We start from the raw sequence: 18,146 nt of genomic DNA, 5'->3' as shown, positions 1-18,146 counted from the left end.
AATGCTAGAAATAATAGTGTCGAGAGACGCGAATTAGGGAGGGTTTGATTTTAGATCCATGGTTTCATCGGAGAATTTTCTTAGAATTTTATGTAGATATACGATTTTTAATTGTTTTTATCCATACAAATCAACCCGCCCTAATATGTTCTTGATCATTATGGTACTCTAAAGACCGAACCAGATTGAGTTGAGCGTTGAGCTTTGTTTTTGAGGGTCGCGTAGCGAAAATGCAACTATGCACACAAATATTACAAAAACAAACCGGAAAAGTAAAAAAATGTCCACTTTGATGCTTGAAAGCATCAGTGTTTTTAGTGTTTTTAGTCGTCAAAGTTAAAAATTATTTAACTTTTGCGGGTTGTGCCTTTTTAACATTTGTTTGCAGAGTTGCATTTTTCAACGCGACAAAGGAGGACAGTATAGCTTTCAGTACCATAACGGGACACATGGGACTACGAGCTCACTTATGAGAAATCGGTGCGGCTAACAGACCCCGGCACTTAGGTGGGGACACAATACCAGACATGAACGAACTTACGGGCTAGCAAAACAATAAAGGATTTTGTGAGTAGCAATGCATAACTAACAAAGTTTTTTTTTCGAGGTTACTTTTTTGTATTTAAAGCGCAAAACCACCCGATTACTGGCTTAGGTGTATGTCCATAGTGACATGGGACGAATTAATATCCACACCCTCTTTTCAACCTAAACTAAAGTTAGGCGCTCGAAATTTTATACAAACACTTCTCATTTATGTTGTTGTTGTTGCCACATTTGCATGTGGAGGTAGCAATCGTCGTCAAGCTCCTAGTATATATGAGCAAGCTCGTTCCGGTCCATAGGACCGATTGCCCCGGGAACGTGATGGCCATTGGTTATTTAAAGGCGGCAGCAACTTGCCTAGTCATATCGAGCATCATGTGTACAAAGTACACAATGCCGCCCAGCCTCTCACTGAGACTCTTCACTCGATACCACTGATTGCCCGTGGCTGACGTTGCAGCACCACAGCTGCTGATGCAGATAACGAGGTCATGTTCCTAACTCGTGTGGTGCTCATAGTTATCCCGTGCTGGTCTTCTCATTAATATAGGTTGGTTGGGATTGTAAATGGGTCAAATGGCTCAATGTTTAGATGTAGCTTCCATATAAACAGATCTCCCGATTTGAATTCTTGAGCCTCTAAAGGTCGCAATTCTTGTTCTCTTATGACCTCCAGCATCTGTGCCCAATATGGTTCGAGTCGGTCTTTAACCTGATGTAACTGCCATATAAACCGATCTCCCGATTTGACTTCCTGGGCCTCTAGAAGGCGCAATTTCGATTCCATTTGACTAAATTTTTCCACAATGACTCCTTCTATGAATTCCAATAACTCCGTAAAGTAGGATCCCATCTAACTGATCTCTCGATTTGAGATCTTGAGCACCTACAGAATGTTATTTTTATCAAAATATATAAGAATCTACGGCTATTTCTTGTTATGACATCCCAATATCTTTCTTTTGCTTCTGCCTGAAAGGAGAAACGGTGCAAAGAACCTAACAAACGCGATCCATTATGAAGGGCATATACACATAGCCCATAAAGTCTGCGTTCACCTGACAAACTTTTATGATTGGTTAAAGAACACAAAATAAAATTATAAATCAAATCAACTCTTTTACATATATTTTTTCTTCATATTCCCAACATTAAAAAACGAAAACAAAATTCTAAGTTTGGTTAAGCACTTTCACTCTAGAGCGATTTAAATATGATAACAATTAAATATAAGCACCACAAAGTCTGCGTTCAGTAATCTTATATATAAAAATTAATTTGTGTTTGTTTGTATGCTTGTGTGTTCCTTATAGACTCAGAAACGGCTGAACGGATTTTCTTTAAATTTTCACAGATGGTGCATAATGATCCCGTGGCGAATAGGGTACTACATTTTTTGATATATGGAGGGGGGCGGACTCTCCCCCTTACCCTAATTTTCAAAAACGCCAGATCTCGGAGGTGGGTGGTGCGATTTAAGCGAAATTTTGTGTGCTCTCATATAGTACCTTAAAAATAAAAATTTGGTATCCAAATTTCGGATGGGGTACCTAGGGGTCCGCCCCACCCTAAAACCTACCAAACATATATTTAGACCAATCATGACAATGTGGAACTCAAATGAAAGGTATTTAGGTTAAGAAAACGTATCTGATATCCAATTGTCGGTCCAAGTGTTAGGGGGACCACCCTAAAACACCCCCCAAAACACCCCTAAATCGGACATATTTATCGACCATGGCCATATGGGACTCATGAAAGGTATTTGCGAGTAGAATACGAATCTAATATCCAAATGTGGGACCACGTTTCTGGGGATCCACCCCTTCCCCAAAACACCCCCCAAACAGGACTTGTTTACTGACCATGTGAATATGGGGCTTAAATAAAAGGTATTTGAGTGTAGAATTCGAATCTGATAACCAAAACATCCCCCAAAGGGAACAAATTTACTACCATAGCAATATGGGGCTTAAATGAAAGGTCTTTGGGAGTAAAGCACGAATCTGATATTAATATTCGGGAAAAGTGTCTATGGGACCACCCCACCCCCACAACACCACACAAAAAGGAAGTAAAGGGTGATTTTTTTGAGGTTAGGATTTTCATGCATTAGTATTTGACAGATCACGTGGGATTTCAGACATGGTGTCAAAGAGAAAGATGCTCAGTATGCTTTGACATTTCATCATGAATAGACTTACTAACGAGCAACGCTTGCAAATCATTGAATTTTATTACCAAAATCAGTGTTCGGTTCGAAATGTGTTCATTCACCGTAACGTTGCGTCCAACAGCATCTTTGAAAAAATACGGTCCAATGATTCCACCAGCGTACAAACCACACCAAACAGTGCATTTTTCGGGATGCATGGGCAGTTCTTGAACGGCTTCTGGTTGCTCTTCACTCCAAATGCGGCAATTTTGCTTATTTACGTAGCCATTCAACCAGAAATGAGCCTCATCGCTAAACACATGAATGAACACATTTCGAACCGAACACTGATTTTGATAATAAAATTCAATGATTTGCAAGCGTTGCTCGTTAGTAAGTCTATTCATGATGAAATGTCAAAGCATACTGAGCATCTTTCTCTTTGACACCATGTCTGAAATCCCACGTGATCTGTCAAATACTAATGCATGAAAATCCTAACCTCAAAAAAATCACCCTTTATTTGCTGACAATTGCAATATGAGGCTCAAATAAGAGGTTTTTTAGAGTGGAACACGAAACCGGTATATATTTTCAAGGCCAACTCACTGAGTGGCCGCCCATCCCCCAAAAAACCCCCACGAGTGGAACTAAATATTTATAGTTTTAAGGCCCATTACCCCAAACCGGACATATTTGCTGACTTTTGCAATAAGAAGTTTAAATGAGATTGAAAACGAATTTGATATCCAATTTTGAGACCAATGGCAAAATGGATTTCAAATAAATGATATATAGATATTTGAGAATAGAACACGTTGCTGATATGTTTCCGGGCTTAGTGTTTGGGCGACCATTCCAATCCCCAAAACACCCCTAAATCGGCCATATTTACCGACCATGTGAATGTGGAGCTTAAATGAAAGGTATTGGGAGGTGAGCAAGAATTGATACCCACTTTCGGGACCAATTTTCTGGGGGTCTGCCCCTTTCCCGAAATACCAGACAAACAGCAATTTTTTACTGACCACCGCAATATGTGGCTCAAATAATCGAATTTGGGAGTAGAATGCGGGTTTGATATTCAAATGAAGGACCATGTATTTAGGGCATCACCCCTTCCTCAAAACACCCCCCAAAGTGTAAAAATTTTGCGACCATCCCAATATGTGGCTCAAATGAAAGTTATTTGAGATTAGAAAACGAATTTAATAACCTATTTTGGGGCCAGGTGTTTGGGGGACGCCTCATCGTGTAAACTCCCCTAAACCAATGGCAATATGGGGTTTAAATAAATGGTATTTGAGAGAAGAGCACGATGCTGATATTTTTCAGGGCCAAGTGTCTGGGGGACCCCCTCACCCCCGAAAACACCCCTAAATCAGATATCATGAGAATATCGGGCTGAAATAAAGTATTTTAAGAATGGAGTACACCTTACAACCAAACTTGAATTCGTAGACCAACAAAGATCATATGGAATTCAGATAAAGGTACTTATATTGTTAAACTGTTAGTCAAGCGATATACTATTTCCGTAGCATGGTATTTCACTAAAAGCTCTTTAATTGTCCAAAATAAATATTCCAAGGAAAATTTTGTTCCATATAAAGTAAAAGAAGGCGCAGCGGAGCGGGCCCGGGTCAGCTAATTAAAAATAAACAAAAGAGTTATTTAAACACAAAATAAAAACATATTAACACATTCCTAACGTTTGGCAGGATAGCCACGTTGTTTTAAGACTACACTTAGTCTATTTGGCATGGAGTTTACCAACTTCTCTGTTTCCTCAGATGTTATTTTCGCCCATTCCGCCTGCATGACACTTCGTAACATCTCCTTGCTGGTTATAACGTGATGACGAATTTTTTTCTCCAATAGATACCAAAGATGCTCAATGGGGTTGAGATCTGGTGATTGGGGTGGTGTCTAAGCTGCTTTGGAGTGGTATATAGAAGCCAAAGCCTAACAACCTCCGATGTATGCTTTGGATCGTTATCTTGTTGGAACCAAAATGTCGTTGCTAACCCTAGTTTAGCAGCACTTGGTTTCAATTTTTCTTTTTCAAAATATTGAGATCACCCCATTTATCCATTTTGGACTCAATAAATTCTAATTGACCCACTCCACTAGCACCGGACTTGCGCAACACTATTTGCCGACCTCTAATGCCAAAAATACAGAATTTGCTCTCGTCGGAGAAAATAATTTGTTTCCAGAATTCAGGAAGCTTATTGATGACAGTATTAGCGAATACTATCCGCTTTTGTCTGTTTATGACTGAAATATACGGCTTTCTTCGAGCAACTCTTCCATGAAATCCAGCTCTATGTAATATTATTCTGGCAGTTTCGGCACAGATGCTTTTTTTAAACATTGTTTTAATATTTTCAACAATTTTGGTTGATGTTATACGAGGGTTGTTGCTTGCCATATTAATCACTTTGCGCTGTTCTCTAACGGATCATTTTTTGGACGCCCAGGCCGAGGCTTTGAAGTTATAATACCGGTTTCTTTGTAATTATTAATTGCGTGCTGGACAGAAGAATACGTTCTTCCTACTGTTCCACCAATATTTCTAAAGCTTTGTCCTTCTTTCCACAATTTAATAATTATTTTTCTTTCAGATATGTATATTTCCTTGCCTTTAGTTCCCATGTTTCCAAATTTATTAATTAAAAAAAAAAAAAAAAACACGTGTAACTATCACTTGTTATGATAATGAACTGAATCTGATCAAAAATAAGAACAAGCATCATAAAAAGTAACGTTACTTTCGAAGTAAACAAAGTGAACGCAGACTTTTTGGTTGTCATAATTTCTTCTTATGAGACAAAAGTACCGTTAGAACAAAAAAGCAAAAGCAAACTTGTATTTTTGTTTTTGTTTTCTAATTTAAGAAATACAAAGAAACAACATATACAACAAAACTTAACTTTATTTATTTTTTTATGTTGTTTTTTAATCATTAAAAAAGAAATTGTCACATGAACGCAGACTTTATGGACTATGTGTATGTTTTATAGTGCGCAACGTCAAACATAGTTATAGGCTTCAGCCAGTCTTCACTTGTTTGTCCTTTGGAATAAGTTCGGGCAATAAAGTAATACTGGCAATGCTCGGGGCCGTTCTGCTGCTACCGAAAAGACCAAATCATACTTTAGATAAATTTGTGGAAATTTTTGAATCAAGCTATTATTTGAAAAATAATGCGGTCACATTTTTTTGCGCTTTTCAGGGTTGTTATGTTATAGCCGTTTTCAAAAAAAATTCTTTGTCTCCAACCTACATTTGCATAAATATTTTCTTTTGACCATTTGTTTCATTCTGAGCCACTGTGTTCTACGCTTTACGAAACTTGTACAAATTTACTACTTACGCATCAATGTCCTTTTCAACATCAAAGTCTTTGGCAACAGGCAAAAATGATTCACGACTTATGCGTGGAAAACAACTTTGATTGAAGGTGTATATCTGCACACGGAATCCTTTGTATTTGCGGATGATCTTCTCGGTATCCTCATCGGTATTAAATGAGTTCATAAGAACTAGTGGCACATTGGCATCATAGGTCTTATTTAGATGCTACAAATTTATAATTCCGATTATTTTAGAGCCAGAATGGTATGTTTCAACTGTAAATCTTACCTCAATTTGTTGGACAGTTAAATCTAGGAAAGTCAAATCCGATCGCACAGGTATCACACTCTTGGGACCATGACAACCCATTGAGGTACCAAGACCGCCATTGAGCTTGATTACCACTAATTTATCCAACATACAACGAATCTAAACATGTAGAACGTAGGAAACAAAGAAAAGGTTTACGCATTATTATTATTGTATTTTTTTTTTGTTGTTCGACCAAATAAAGAGAATATTAGTACAGGAACTCAATGCCCAAAATGGCAGCTAATTAAACTTTTAAAGCAGCTGTGTATAATGCAAAATTGTTTTCTTTTAGCGTTTACATAAAAACACAAAACACTAAGGCTGGCAAAATTATCAAAATAGCTTTCATTTCAGTTTGTTAGAACAATAATAAAAATCCAATGGGTCTGTTAGAGATCTTGAGATCATCGATAAGTTTCAAATGCAAAAGCACACAAAAGTTGAATTTCGCAATGTAGGCTGCGCAGAGCTTATCTATGCGCAGAGTATGACGGTAATATCACTGTGGAATTTTTAAGGAAGATAGGGTAATTATATTAGGTGAGGAGAGCAAACAACGGAAAGAGCGACGAAACTCATTTTTGGCTCAATGGGTACGTAACTACAGCGGTCAAAAAAAGTATTCATCATTCAATGTTTTTTTTTTAATAAGTCTACAAAAGACAATTGGAATAAAAACATATTAAACTAATGATGCAGTAGTGCTTGTGTGATATATATGTACACAATTTCATTGTTTTTAAAGAAAAAAATAGTATTTATTGGAACAAAAAGGGCCATTTTACAGCTGAACACAAAAAATTAAACAAAAAAAGTATTCATCATTGCAAAAAAACAAAAAAATAAATAACATAATTTAAAAAAATTAATACTTTGTTATTCGACCACCGCGTCTTATAACTTCTTTTAAACGGTTTGACATCGATTGGACTAATTTAGCGGTTATATTTTGGTCTATATTAGTCCATTCCTCCATTATCACCTGTTGCATTTGACTCTTGCTCGAAAAATTGCGCGTTCTCAATTTGCGTTCGAGATGTTCCCAAAGATGTTCAATTGGGTTCAAGTCGGGACTTTGAGGAGGAGTTTTAATGACTTTGGAGCAGTTATACAGCATCCACATCTTGGTATTTAAAGCAGAATGTTTGGGGTCATTATCTTGATAACATTGAAAGTTATTACCAAGCCCAAGTTTTACAGCACTATCTTTTAAATTCCTCTTTAAAATGTCAATGTAATACTTATGATCCATTACTCCATTAATAATTTCAAGATTTCCCGCTCCTGAAGCCGCCATACACCCCCAAACCATTAAACCACCTCCACCATGTTTTACAGTAGCAACTGTGTTTCGTTCTTCAAGCTCTGTATTTGGTTTTCTGTACACTATGACCTTTCCATCGCACCCAAAAAGATTAAACTTGCTCTCGTCTGCAAAAATGACTGTTTTCCAAAATGATTCGGGCTGTTTTACATACATTTTTGCGAAGTTTAGCCTTTTCACTCGGTTTATTTTATTTATAAAGGGCTTCTTACGTGCAGTTCTTCCTCTGTAACTATGCATTTTGAGTGTATTTCGAATTGTTTGTGTAGTAACTTCCTTCCCTAAATATTCCATAGTGTTTTTACGAAGAATGGTCGCATTTGTCTTCGGAGTTTTCTGAACTTGCCGCACTAGCCAACGCACATCTCCAACTGAAAGTGCTTTTGGTCGACCAGATCTTGGTTTATTGTCAACAGTTTTCGTTTCTGTCCACTTTCTGATGATGGATTGTATAGTAGATCGTGGTCTATTTAATATTTCACTGATAGTTTTTTGAGTTAAACCATTCCTGTGGTGTTTTATTATCAAAACTTTTACCTCATCAGAAACCTCGTTTTGCTTACGACCCATTTTGACAAAAACTATATTTTCAATGAAATTAAATATTTGCTGTCAAGGGCAAAGCCTCCTTTACTAAATAAAACAGAAAAGGGGGATTCCCAAATAATATTTGAATTTGACTTTGATGATAGCACATCAATGATGAATACTTTTTTTGTTCTGTTTTTGGTGTTATTATATAAAATTGCATTTTTTGCGCTAATTAAATTTATTTTTTGAATTTATTTTAAAACATATTACGAAAAATAAACTATTGCATAAAACTGCATTATTTGTTTACTTTAAATTTTCTTCAATTACCCAAAATAAGTGAATTTATTATCAATTTTGCTAATGATGAATACTTTTTTTGACCGCTGTAAGCAGAATTGTCGATTTTGGAGTTAAGATCAGCCAGAAGACTTGCAATATGATGCATCCAGAAAAAGTCACTGTTTGGAGCGATTTATGGACTGGCAGCATCATTGGACCGTACTTCTTTAAAGATGCGAATCGTAACGTAACTGCAAACCGTCAGATGATATCCAACTTTTTTTGCTCAAAATGCAAGAGCTTGACTTGCATAACATGTGGTTTCAACAAGACGGTGCCACATGCCACACAGCACGCGTAACAAGGGACAAATGGTAAGATGCAGAGGCGAGTAGGTTATTGGCCGCCTAGGCCGTACGATTTAACACCCTTAGACTATTTTTTGTGGGGCTATGTTAAAGCTCATGTCTAGAGATGGGTTTCTACCGGGTAAATACCCAACGCTTGGGAGTTTATTCGGGTAAATACCAACCTTTTTTGGTATTTATTATTTTGCAGGTATCTTGGGTATTCTTTCCATATAAACCTGAACTGATCTCATAAAATCGGATTTTAGTTATATATGGCCGCTATATATATCGATCTCCAGACTTAAAGTCTTGAGGCAATAAATTGGTCAATTTTCATCCAACTTCAATGAAATTTGGTACTGTGAGTTCTGGTAGACCCCTACCAATTTCTGTGAAGTGTGGTTCAGATCAGACTATATTTGCATATAGCTGCCCTATAGACCAACCACCGGATCTCCCGATATAGGGTATTGAGGCCATAGAAGATCCATTTCTTAACCGAATTCGATGAAATTTAGCACAATGTGTTCTGGTAGACCCCTACCCATTTCACTCAAATTTGGTTCAGATCGGACAATATTTGGATAAAGCTTCCATATAGACCAATCTCCCGATATAGAGTATTGAGCCCATAAAAGGAGCATTTTTCATCCAATTTGGATGAAATTTGAAACAGTGAGTTTCTATAGACCTCTACACCTGTTTGTTGAATATCGTTCAGGTCGGACCATATTTGGATATAGCTGCCATAGGTCTATCTTTAGAGGTCTATCGAAACTCACTGTTTAAAATTTCATTCAAATTGGAGAAAAATGCTCCTTTTTTGGACTCAGTACTCTATATCGGGAGATCGGTCTATATGGCAGCTATATCCAAATAGGGTCCGATCTGGACCACATTTGAGAGGAATGGGTAGGGTTCTACCAAAACACATTGTGCTAAATTTCATCGAATTAGGGTAATAAATGGATCTTGTATGGCCTCAATACCCTATATCGGAAGATCGGGTGGTTGGTCTGTAGGCAAATATAGTCTGATCCGAACCACACTTCACAGAAATTGGTAGGGGTCTACCAGAACTCACTGTGCCAAATTTCATAGAAATCGGATGAAAATGACCAATTTATTGCCTCAAGACTTTAAGTCTAGAGATGTTGTTGTTGTTGTAGCAGTGTATTGTACACCGAGGCGGTAGCCCTTGTCGATGAAGGATTCCATCGGGTCAATCCGGTACGTACAACCGGCTGCCATGGTATTGTAGATCTGGAGATCGATATATATATATAGCGGCCATATATAACTAAAATCCGATTTTATGAAATCAGGTCAGGTTTATATGGAAAGAATACGAAATCATCAAAAATTGTTTGGAAAATGTTTTTATACCCAAGATATCTTCAAAATTATAAATACCCAGCTTTTGGGTATAAATGGGTAAATACCCGGGTATTTACCCAATTTACCGGGTAAATACCATTTGGTTATTTACCCATCGTCCATCTCTACTTATGTCTATACTTCAATTGACGCATTGGAAGACAACATTGAAGCATTTATTCGTGTGATACCGGCCGAAATGTTGGAGAGACCTTTTGAGGAGCAGTCACGATCAACATTTGCATGAAATAATCTTCAAACATTTAATTATATGGACCGTATTATCGATTCAAATAAAGATTCATGAACTTTTCTATAGCTTTTAAAAAATCACCCTTTATATAACTCTCAATCTGGAGCTACATACAAAGAATACAATGACCCGCATTTTGTGGGACTGGACTAGGACTAACTTAATTACCCATGAGCATTTCATTAAGTAGGGATATTGGTAGTAACTGGGACTAGTCTAGAGAGCACAACAAGCCGATTACTGGCTTAGGTGTGTGTCCATAGTGGCATGGGGCAGATTAATAATATCTGCACCTTCTTTTCAACCTAATTTAACCTAACTGGGACTGGACTGCTTAAAAATAAAAAAAAAAATAAAACTGTAAAAAGGCATAAAGTTTGGCCGGTCCGAACTACCCACCACCTAAACCACCTTTCGTCATAATCCGGTGAAAATGCATTACTAATGCACCCATAGCAGCTATGTCGAAATATGGTACGATTTGGACCTAATTCGGCACGGACATTGAGTGCTCTAATAAATGCAAACAACTGTTCAATGTTGGTTTAATATTAGACTTTTTGGCAGCTATCCAAATATAGACCCATTTGAACCATAAAGACACGGATGTCGAAAACCCTAACATACGTCACTGTGCGAAATCGGATTATATGCCTTTTATGGGACCAAGACCTTAAATCAAGTGATTGGTCTATATAGCAGATATATGGGCCCAATACCTTTAATCGGTAGATCGGTCTATATGGGGGCTATATCAAGATATAATCCTATATAGCCCATCTTCGAACTTAACCCGCCTATGCACAAAGAAAGAGCCTGTGCAAAGTTTCAGCTCAATATCTTAGTTTTTAAAAAGTGTATCGTGATTTCAACAGACGGACGGACATGGCTATACTTACATACTTTATAGGGCCGGAAATGGATATTTCGATGTGTTGCAAACGGAATGAAAAAAAATTAATATACCCCCATCCTTCGGTGGTGGGTATAAACATGACTGAAAATGGTCGCTAGTACACACATCGAATAAACGAGACTCTGCAGCAGAAAATACCAAACAGAAGGCCACCGATGATCTCTCTTTGCGACATCATCAGGCGTAAGCAGGTCGTAAGTTAAAGCAGATAATTAATCATTGGTAGTGCTATTTGATAAAAAAAAACATTTGAACTTTTATTAAATTTGAAAACAGGCATTATTTGCTGCCCAACCCAATATACTCAGCCTAAAAAGACGAAAAAGCGATTTTCTTAAACCAATTCGATGACCCTAATATTTGGTATCATTTTTTAACACAAAAATGTAATAAAATAAAAAGAAACAAAAAATTAAAAATTCGAAAAGCTTATTCATATAAAATATTAGGCTGTTAAAAAAATTAACAAAAAAAAAATTATAATTCATTTACAACGGTGCTCTAAAAAATTAAAAATTTATAAGCATTTTAAGATAAAGCAAAAACATCGTAAAGAAAAATAAAGAAATAGGTTACCTCATTCTTTTAACAGAACCACAGTTAAAAACATAAACGCATCCAATTAAAGGAATTGTTTTAAAGGAAAATAGGAAGGGATATATGTATAGCTGTGATTATGTATCTTTAAAAACTATATTCAACGATAAATTTTATAATAACTTTTTTTTGTTTTTAATTCAAAAAATGTAAAATGCAAATTAAAATAATAAATTTTATCGTTGATTAAAATTAAGAATAATTCCTCGTGCAATCATTCATTCTATAAAGTTCTAAATAAATTGGCCAAAATATTGTGCAACTTTTTTGTAAAGGAAACAATTGGCAAAAACGAATAACAATAGAGGTGTCATCTACTCTGGACATAGTTGACAATGCTTAGCTACATTTCTCATCATTTGTTGCAATGATTTTCCAAATGATAAACAATGGTGGGTGGGTATCCACCACAATAGATATATATTTAAATTTTATTGAAATCTATTGAAAAAATGATTGTTTATGAACCCAAGACGTTTATTCGGTAAATTGGTCAATACACAGCTACTAGCTGGACGCGACCCGCTTCGCTGCGCCTTCTTCCACTCTCTTAATTTATCTGAGCCCTATACGAGTATTGGCACGGTGAGGAAATAAGTCCTGTTTGGGGGTGTTGGTACGGCCTTTCAGAAATTTTGCCCCAATATCATATTGGTGCTCTACTCCAAAATACCTTTCATTTGAGCCTTGCTATGGTCGATAACTATGTCCGGTATGGGGCTATTTTTGGGGGTGAGGTGGACACCCATATATCAGATTCGTGCTCTAGTCTAAAATACCTTTCATTTGAGCCCCATATTGGCATTATTGGTTTATATTTCCATAGAAAAAGGGAAGGGAAGGGCACGTCCATTAAAGTTTGGATGTTAGATCTACTTCATTCAGAGCCACGGGTCTCGTTTAGATCCACATTAATAATTTTTTTTTGTATTGGTTACGCCGTTCACGTACCGGATCGACCCGAGGAATTCTTTCATCGGCAAGGGCTGCCGCCTCAGTGTACAACACACTGCCACAACAACAGCCACTTGGGATACCACATTTTTAATTTAAGGATAAAAAGTGTACTCAACTACCAAAGACCTTTACGGGTTGCCTTTTATATTTCGGGATTGACCAAGCCTTGTGTTGCAATCTGCCAACTGGCAGCTCAATCGTAAAACTTGACATTTTTAAGGTTATACGTACTCAGAACGTTTTAACACACGAGCGCTATTTGTAGCTTAAAAAATGCATCTTGCCCAAAAAATAGAATTAAATCGTGAACATTTTCGTTCGATTATTTTTTACAACTTTCGACGTGGATTATTAACTCAACAACAGTGCATCGATGAACTGAATTTAATTTTTGACGATGAAGCTCCATCAAGGACCAGTGTTTATCGATGGTATGGTGAATTCAACTGGGGTTGTAGTTCACTCCAAGACGAATTCCGTGAAGGTCGTCCAAAATTAGTTGTTGTTCAAAAAAACCACTGAGGCTATGTGCCAACTGATATTGCAAGATCGTCATGTGACCTATCGTGAGATTGAGACAACCTTAGGCATTAGTAGGACCAGCATACATTCAATATTGCATGAACATTTGACCGTCAAAGAAATTTGTTCGCATTGGATCCCACACAATTTGACAATCGCTCAAAAAAAGGCTCGTGTCGATTGGTCGAAAGAAATGCACCAAAAATACGAAACAACTGCATTTTAGAGAACTCAAAACATCGATTTGATGAGTCACCCCCCGTAAAGTGCTGACTTGGCACCGAATTACTTCTTTTTATTTTTCAATACCTCAATCAGAGTGGCAAAAGTGCTTCGACAACTGGTTCAAACCCATGCAAACGTGTATAGATCCTTGGGTCTAATTGTTTTGCTGGACAAGAAATTTAACTTCAAATCAAACATTTTGGAAAGGGCTAAAAAGTCAACTCCTTCCATATACACCTGCAAGAGGTGGGGGTTTAAACCGCATGTCAACCTATAATGCTATATGGTTGTTGTTGTTGTATCCACATTTTCATGTGGAGATGGCGATCCTCGTCAAGCTCCTGTAGGTGAGCAAGCTCGTTCCGGTCCAATGGACCGATCGCTGCGGCAACAAGGTGGCCATTGGTTATAAAAAGGCGCCAATAACTCTCCTTGTCATATCGGGCATCATAGGCACTCACTATTAGTGCAAGAGCCGGTGCCGCCCGGTCTCTCACTGAGACTCTCCGCTCGATACCGCCGATTGTCCGCGAATGCCGTGGCAGCTACGCCGTATGGAGCATTCCACTATCCGCATCCTGTGGACGCGCTCTGTAGCTCAGATTGGACCTCAATGTTGCAGCCTGTGTGGTGCTTACAGCTATCCCGTGCCGGGATGCTACATGGTGTTGTGGTCTGGTGGCCGGAGCTTTAAAAGTCCACTAACTGTTCAATACTCAGCCGGGTGCAAAGGATGGCTTGTTTGTGCATCACAGCCGCAGTGAGAACGATACTATTTGATGCATTGAATTTAATGCTACACCGAATGTTTCTGGACATCGTGGCTAGACGAATTGCTGCGACCACTGCTGTGAGGCTAGGCGAGCTTTCCCTTTGGTTGCAAAGACTTCTAAACGGATGGTTCCAAACTACACGGCCAGGTGGGCTTTGGGATCTACTTTAAAGAACTAGGACTGGTCATATCAAGAAGGTTACCCGACTACTATAGTGTGTATCTAGCGAAGATCCTTGCAATTAAAGAAGTGTAGAATGGCTTGGCCTTATAAAAAGATATTTAATCGACGATTGGAATAAATATCCTCTCAGAGAGCCACGCAGCCATTAAATGCTTGAAGAAAGTATTTCTGAACTCAAAAACCACAGTTCAAATTTCACCTGTCCTAGGTTCCGGGTCCCAGAGAAATCCCAGGGAATTGTAGAGCAGGCGAGCTTGCGAGACTACGAACTACCTTAGACATTCCAGAGTAATTGGAATCTGTGGGTATGCTCCAGCTAAGTCTTTAGGATCAGGTCCAAAGGCCAACGATTGACAGATGGTCACAGGGAGGGTTGCGAACACTCCAAAATAATAAGGCCCAATCTAGACTTGAAGAGGGCTATGTCTATAACAGACGTCTCAGTCATTGTGTCCGCCATGACAGGCCACTATTTGATCGGAAAACATGCTGACAGACTGAATAATGCAAGTAACGACTTTTGCAGAAGCTAGGAGGACGTCGAAGAAGAAGGGACTATAGAACATCTACTCTGTGTGTGTCCCACAACGGCAGTCAGACGGAGTTCCACTTTAGGTTCCCATTTCTTTGGGAACGCGAATGTGAACATTCGCAAGTTGTTGAGCTTTTTAAAGAGTTCTGGGTGGTTTAACAATAGGAACTGGAAGCCGTCTTCCTTCTCCTATTCGTGTGATATCACAATGGGCAAAAATGTGTATATGAGTCTAATGGCCACTTATACATAACCTTACTTAGGGGGTAGGGGCGTCCTTGCCCAACTTGGATATAAGATCCTCTTTCTACTCTCATATACCTCGAGTTCCATATTGACGATTGCCTTCCCCTACTCCCCCTTCAGATATCAAAAAATGATGTACCCTATTTTCACCCCAAGGCCATCCTACACCATCAGTGAAAATTTCAAAAAAATCGATTCAGCCGGCTAAGAAAAAACAACAAATCTGCAACATGATGCTTCTCGGTACAGAAGAAATGGGAGTAAAACTTCAAACTTACTTAATTGCGGTACCTCCAGAATAATGAGGTGTCTATTATAAAAAAAATAGGCTAGGTTGACCTGAGAGCCTCCTTGAAGGCTGGCCTAGAATGCTTATTCAAATTAAAAGTCATTTACCGATAACTCACAACCAATAAGTGATAACAGAGAAGTGAATAGTAAAAAGTAAAACAAAAAATTACTTCAATTTGCAAATAATAGTTGATAGCTTCAAAAGTAGATAACTGAGTATTAATAAGGCATAAAACACTTATATACATACAAATTTAATAACTCGAAGGTGAAAAATAGGAAACCTATTCCTCATACCATTGACGTAGCTAGAAATTTTTTAAACCAAAAAACTAAAAAAATTAAAGAAAACAAGTAAAAGCGTGCTAAGTTCGGCTGGGCCGAATCTTATATACCCTCCACCATGGATCGCATTTGTCAAGTTCTTTTCCCGGCATCTCTTCTTAGGCAAAAAAGGATATAAGAAAAGAGTTGGTCTGCTATTAAAACGATATTAAGATATGGTCCGGTTCGGACCACAATTAAATTAAATGTTGGAGACCTGTGTAAAATTTCAGCCAATTCGTATAAGAATTGCGCCCATTGGGACTCACGAAGTAAAATAGAGAGAACGATTTATATGGGATCTGTATCGGGCTATAGACCGATTCAGACCATAATAAACACGTTTGTTGATGGTCATGAGAGGATCCATCGTACAAAATTTCAGGCATATCGGATAATAATTGCGACCTCTAGGGGTTAAGAAGTCAAGATCCCAGATCGGTTTATATGGCAGCTATATCAGGTTATGAACCGATTTGAACCATACTTAGCACAGTTGTTGGATATAATAACAAAACACGTCGTGCAAAATTTCATTCCAATCGGATAAGAATTGCGCACTCTAGAGGCTCAAGAAGTCAAGACCCAAGATCGGTTTATATGGCAGCTATATCAGGTTATGGACCGATTTGAACTATACTTGGCACAGTTGTTGGATATCATTACAAAACACGTCGAGCAAAATTTCATTCTGATCGGATAAGAATTGCGCACTCTAGAGGCTCAAGAAGTCAAGACCCAAGATCGGTTTATATGGCAGCTATATCAGGTTATGGACCGATTTGAACTATACTCGGCACAGTTGTTGGATATCATAGCAAAACACGTCGTGCAAAATTTCATTCCAATCGGATAAGAATTGCGCACTCTAGAGGCTTAAGAAGTCAAGACCCTAGATCGGTTTATATGGCAGCTATATCAAAACATGGACCGATATGGCCCATTTACAATACCAACCGACCTACACTAATAAGAAGTATTTGTGCAAAATTTCAAGCGGCTAGCTTTACTCCTTCGGAAGTTAGCGTGCTTTCGACAGACAGACGGACGGACGGACATGGCTAGATCGACAAAAGATTTCGCGACGATCAAGAATATATATACTTTATGGGGTCTCAGACGAATATTTCGAGTAGTTACAAACAGAATGACGAAATTAGTATAACCCCCATCTTATGGTGGAGGGTATAAAAATTGACTCCCACAAAATTTGTTTCAGCTTTGAAAGGCACATTTGCGGTCCGATTTTAAAATTTTTTTCCTTCTTTGATAGTGCTTGCAAAATCCTTCAAAAGAATGCCACATGGGAATATGGAGACACTTCATGTGGTATGCTAGATATAGGCCTAACCTCACAATTTTCGCTTCTTTCACTTTAACTGTGGATGCAAATGTTTTGGATGTATTGAATTTAGTACGATATGGACCAAACTCGCCACAATTCACTGTTCAAAATCGGATAATAAATGAATCTAATATGGTTTCAAGATCATAAATCGCCTTTTCCGGGCCGATACATAGGAGTTTAATTTTAGTAGCTCATATTACTTAATTGTAGCAAAATCGGGTAAAAAACGCCATTTATGGGTGAAAGTTTGGGACAGATTGGGACATCGATCTATATGGGATCTGTACTTAAAAATGAGCACCATACTCGGTGCGGACGTCGAAAGACAAAACACAGTTCATTGTGTCAAATCTTTGCGAAATCGGGCAATAAATGCGGCTTTTATGGGCCCAATAATTTAAATCTGGGGATTGGTCAATATTGGGACTATTTTAAGATATAGTCCGCTCTAGACCATAGTCGGCACGAATGTCGCAGGTCTTAGCTCAACTCAATGTGCCAGATTTCGGCGAAATCGGGTAATAAAAGCGGCTATTAAAGAGGACCCATTTTTAGGTATACCAATGGACTCAGAATCACTTCCTGATTCTACTTAGCCATGTGGGTCTGTCCGTTCGTATACTTTTGTGTACAAGGTACTGATCGAATGTTCGACTGGATTATCTTAAAAATATGGCGATTTTTGAGACCCATAACCGAAATTAAAAGAAATTGGTTTAGATTAAAATATAGCTGTCATATC

The 18,146-nt window shown here is 38.0% G+C and overlaps 1 protein-coding gene across 2 annotated transcripts in view; it reads right to left on the bottom strand.

Annotated features, from left to right (window-relative positions):
- LOC106090077 (UTP--glucose-1-phosphate uridylyltransferase) overlaps window positions 1-18,146 on the bottom strand; it is a 91,090-nt gene that overhangs the window by 11,643 nt on the left and 61,301 nt on the right. For both annotated transcript variants that reach the window (XM_059365839.1, XM_059365833.1), the window contains exons 4-5: window positions 6,350-6,490; window positions 6,081-6,286 (exon numbers count right to left, since the gene is read on the bottom strand). In XM_059365839.1, the coding sequence (XP_059221822.1) occupies window positions 6,081-6,286; window positions 6,350-6,490 (347 nt within the window). The remainder of the gene's footprint in view (window positions 1-6,080; window positions 6,287-6,349; window positions 6,491-18,146) is intronic.

The sequence above is a fragment of the Stomoxys calcitrans genome, chromosome 1 (genome assembly GCF_963082655.1).
Source record: "Stomoxys calcitrans chromosome 1, idStoCalc2.1, whole genome shotgun sequence".
Classification (NCBI taxonomy): domain Eukaryota; kingdom Metazoa; phylum Arthropoda; class Insecta; order Diptera; family Muscidae; genus Stomoxys; species Stomoxys calcitrans.
Note: the sequence above shows the minus strand (reverse complement) of the source record. Positions and strands in the feature narration are given on the sequence as shown.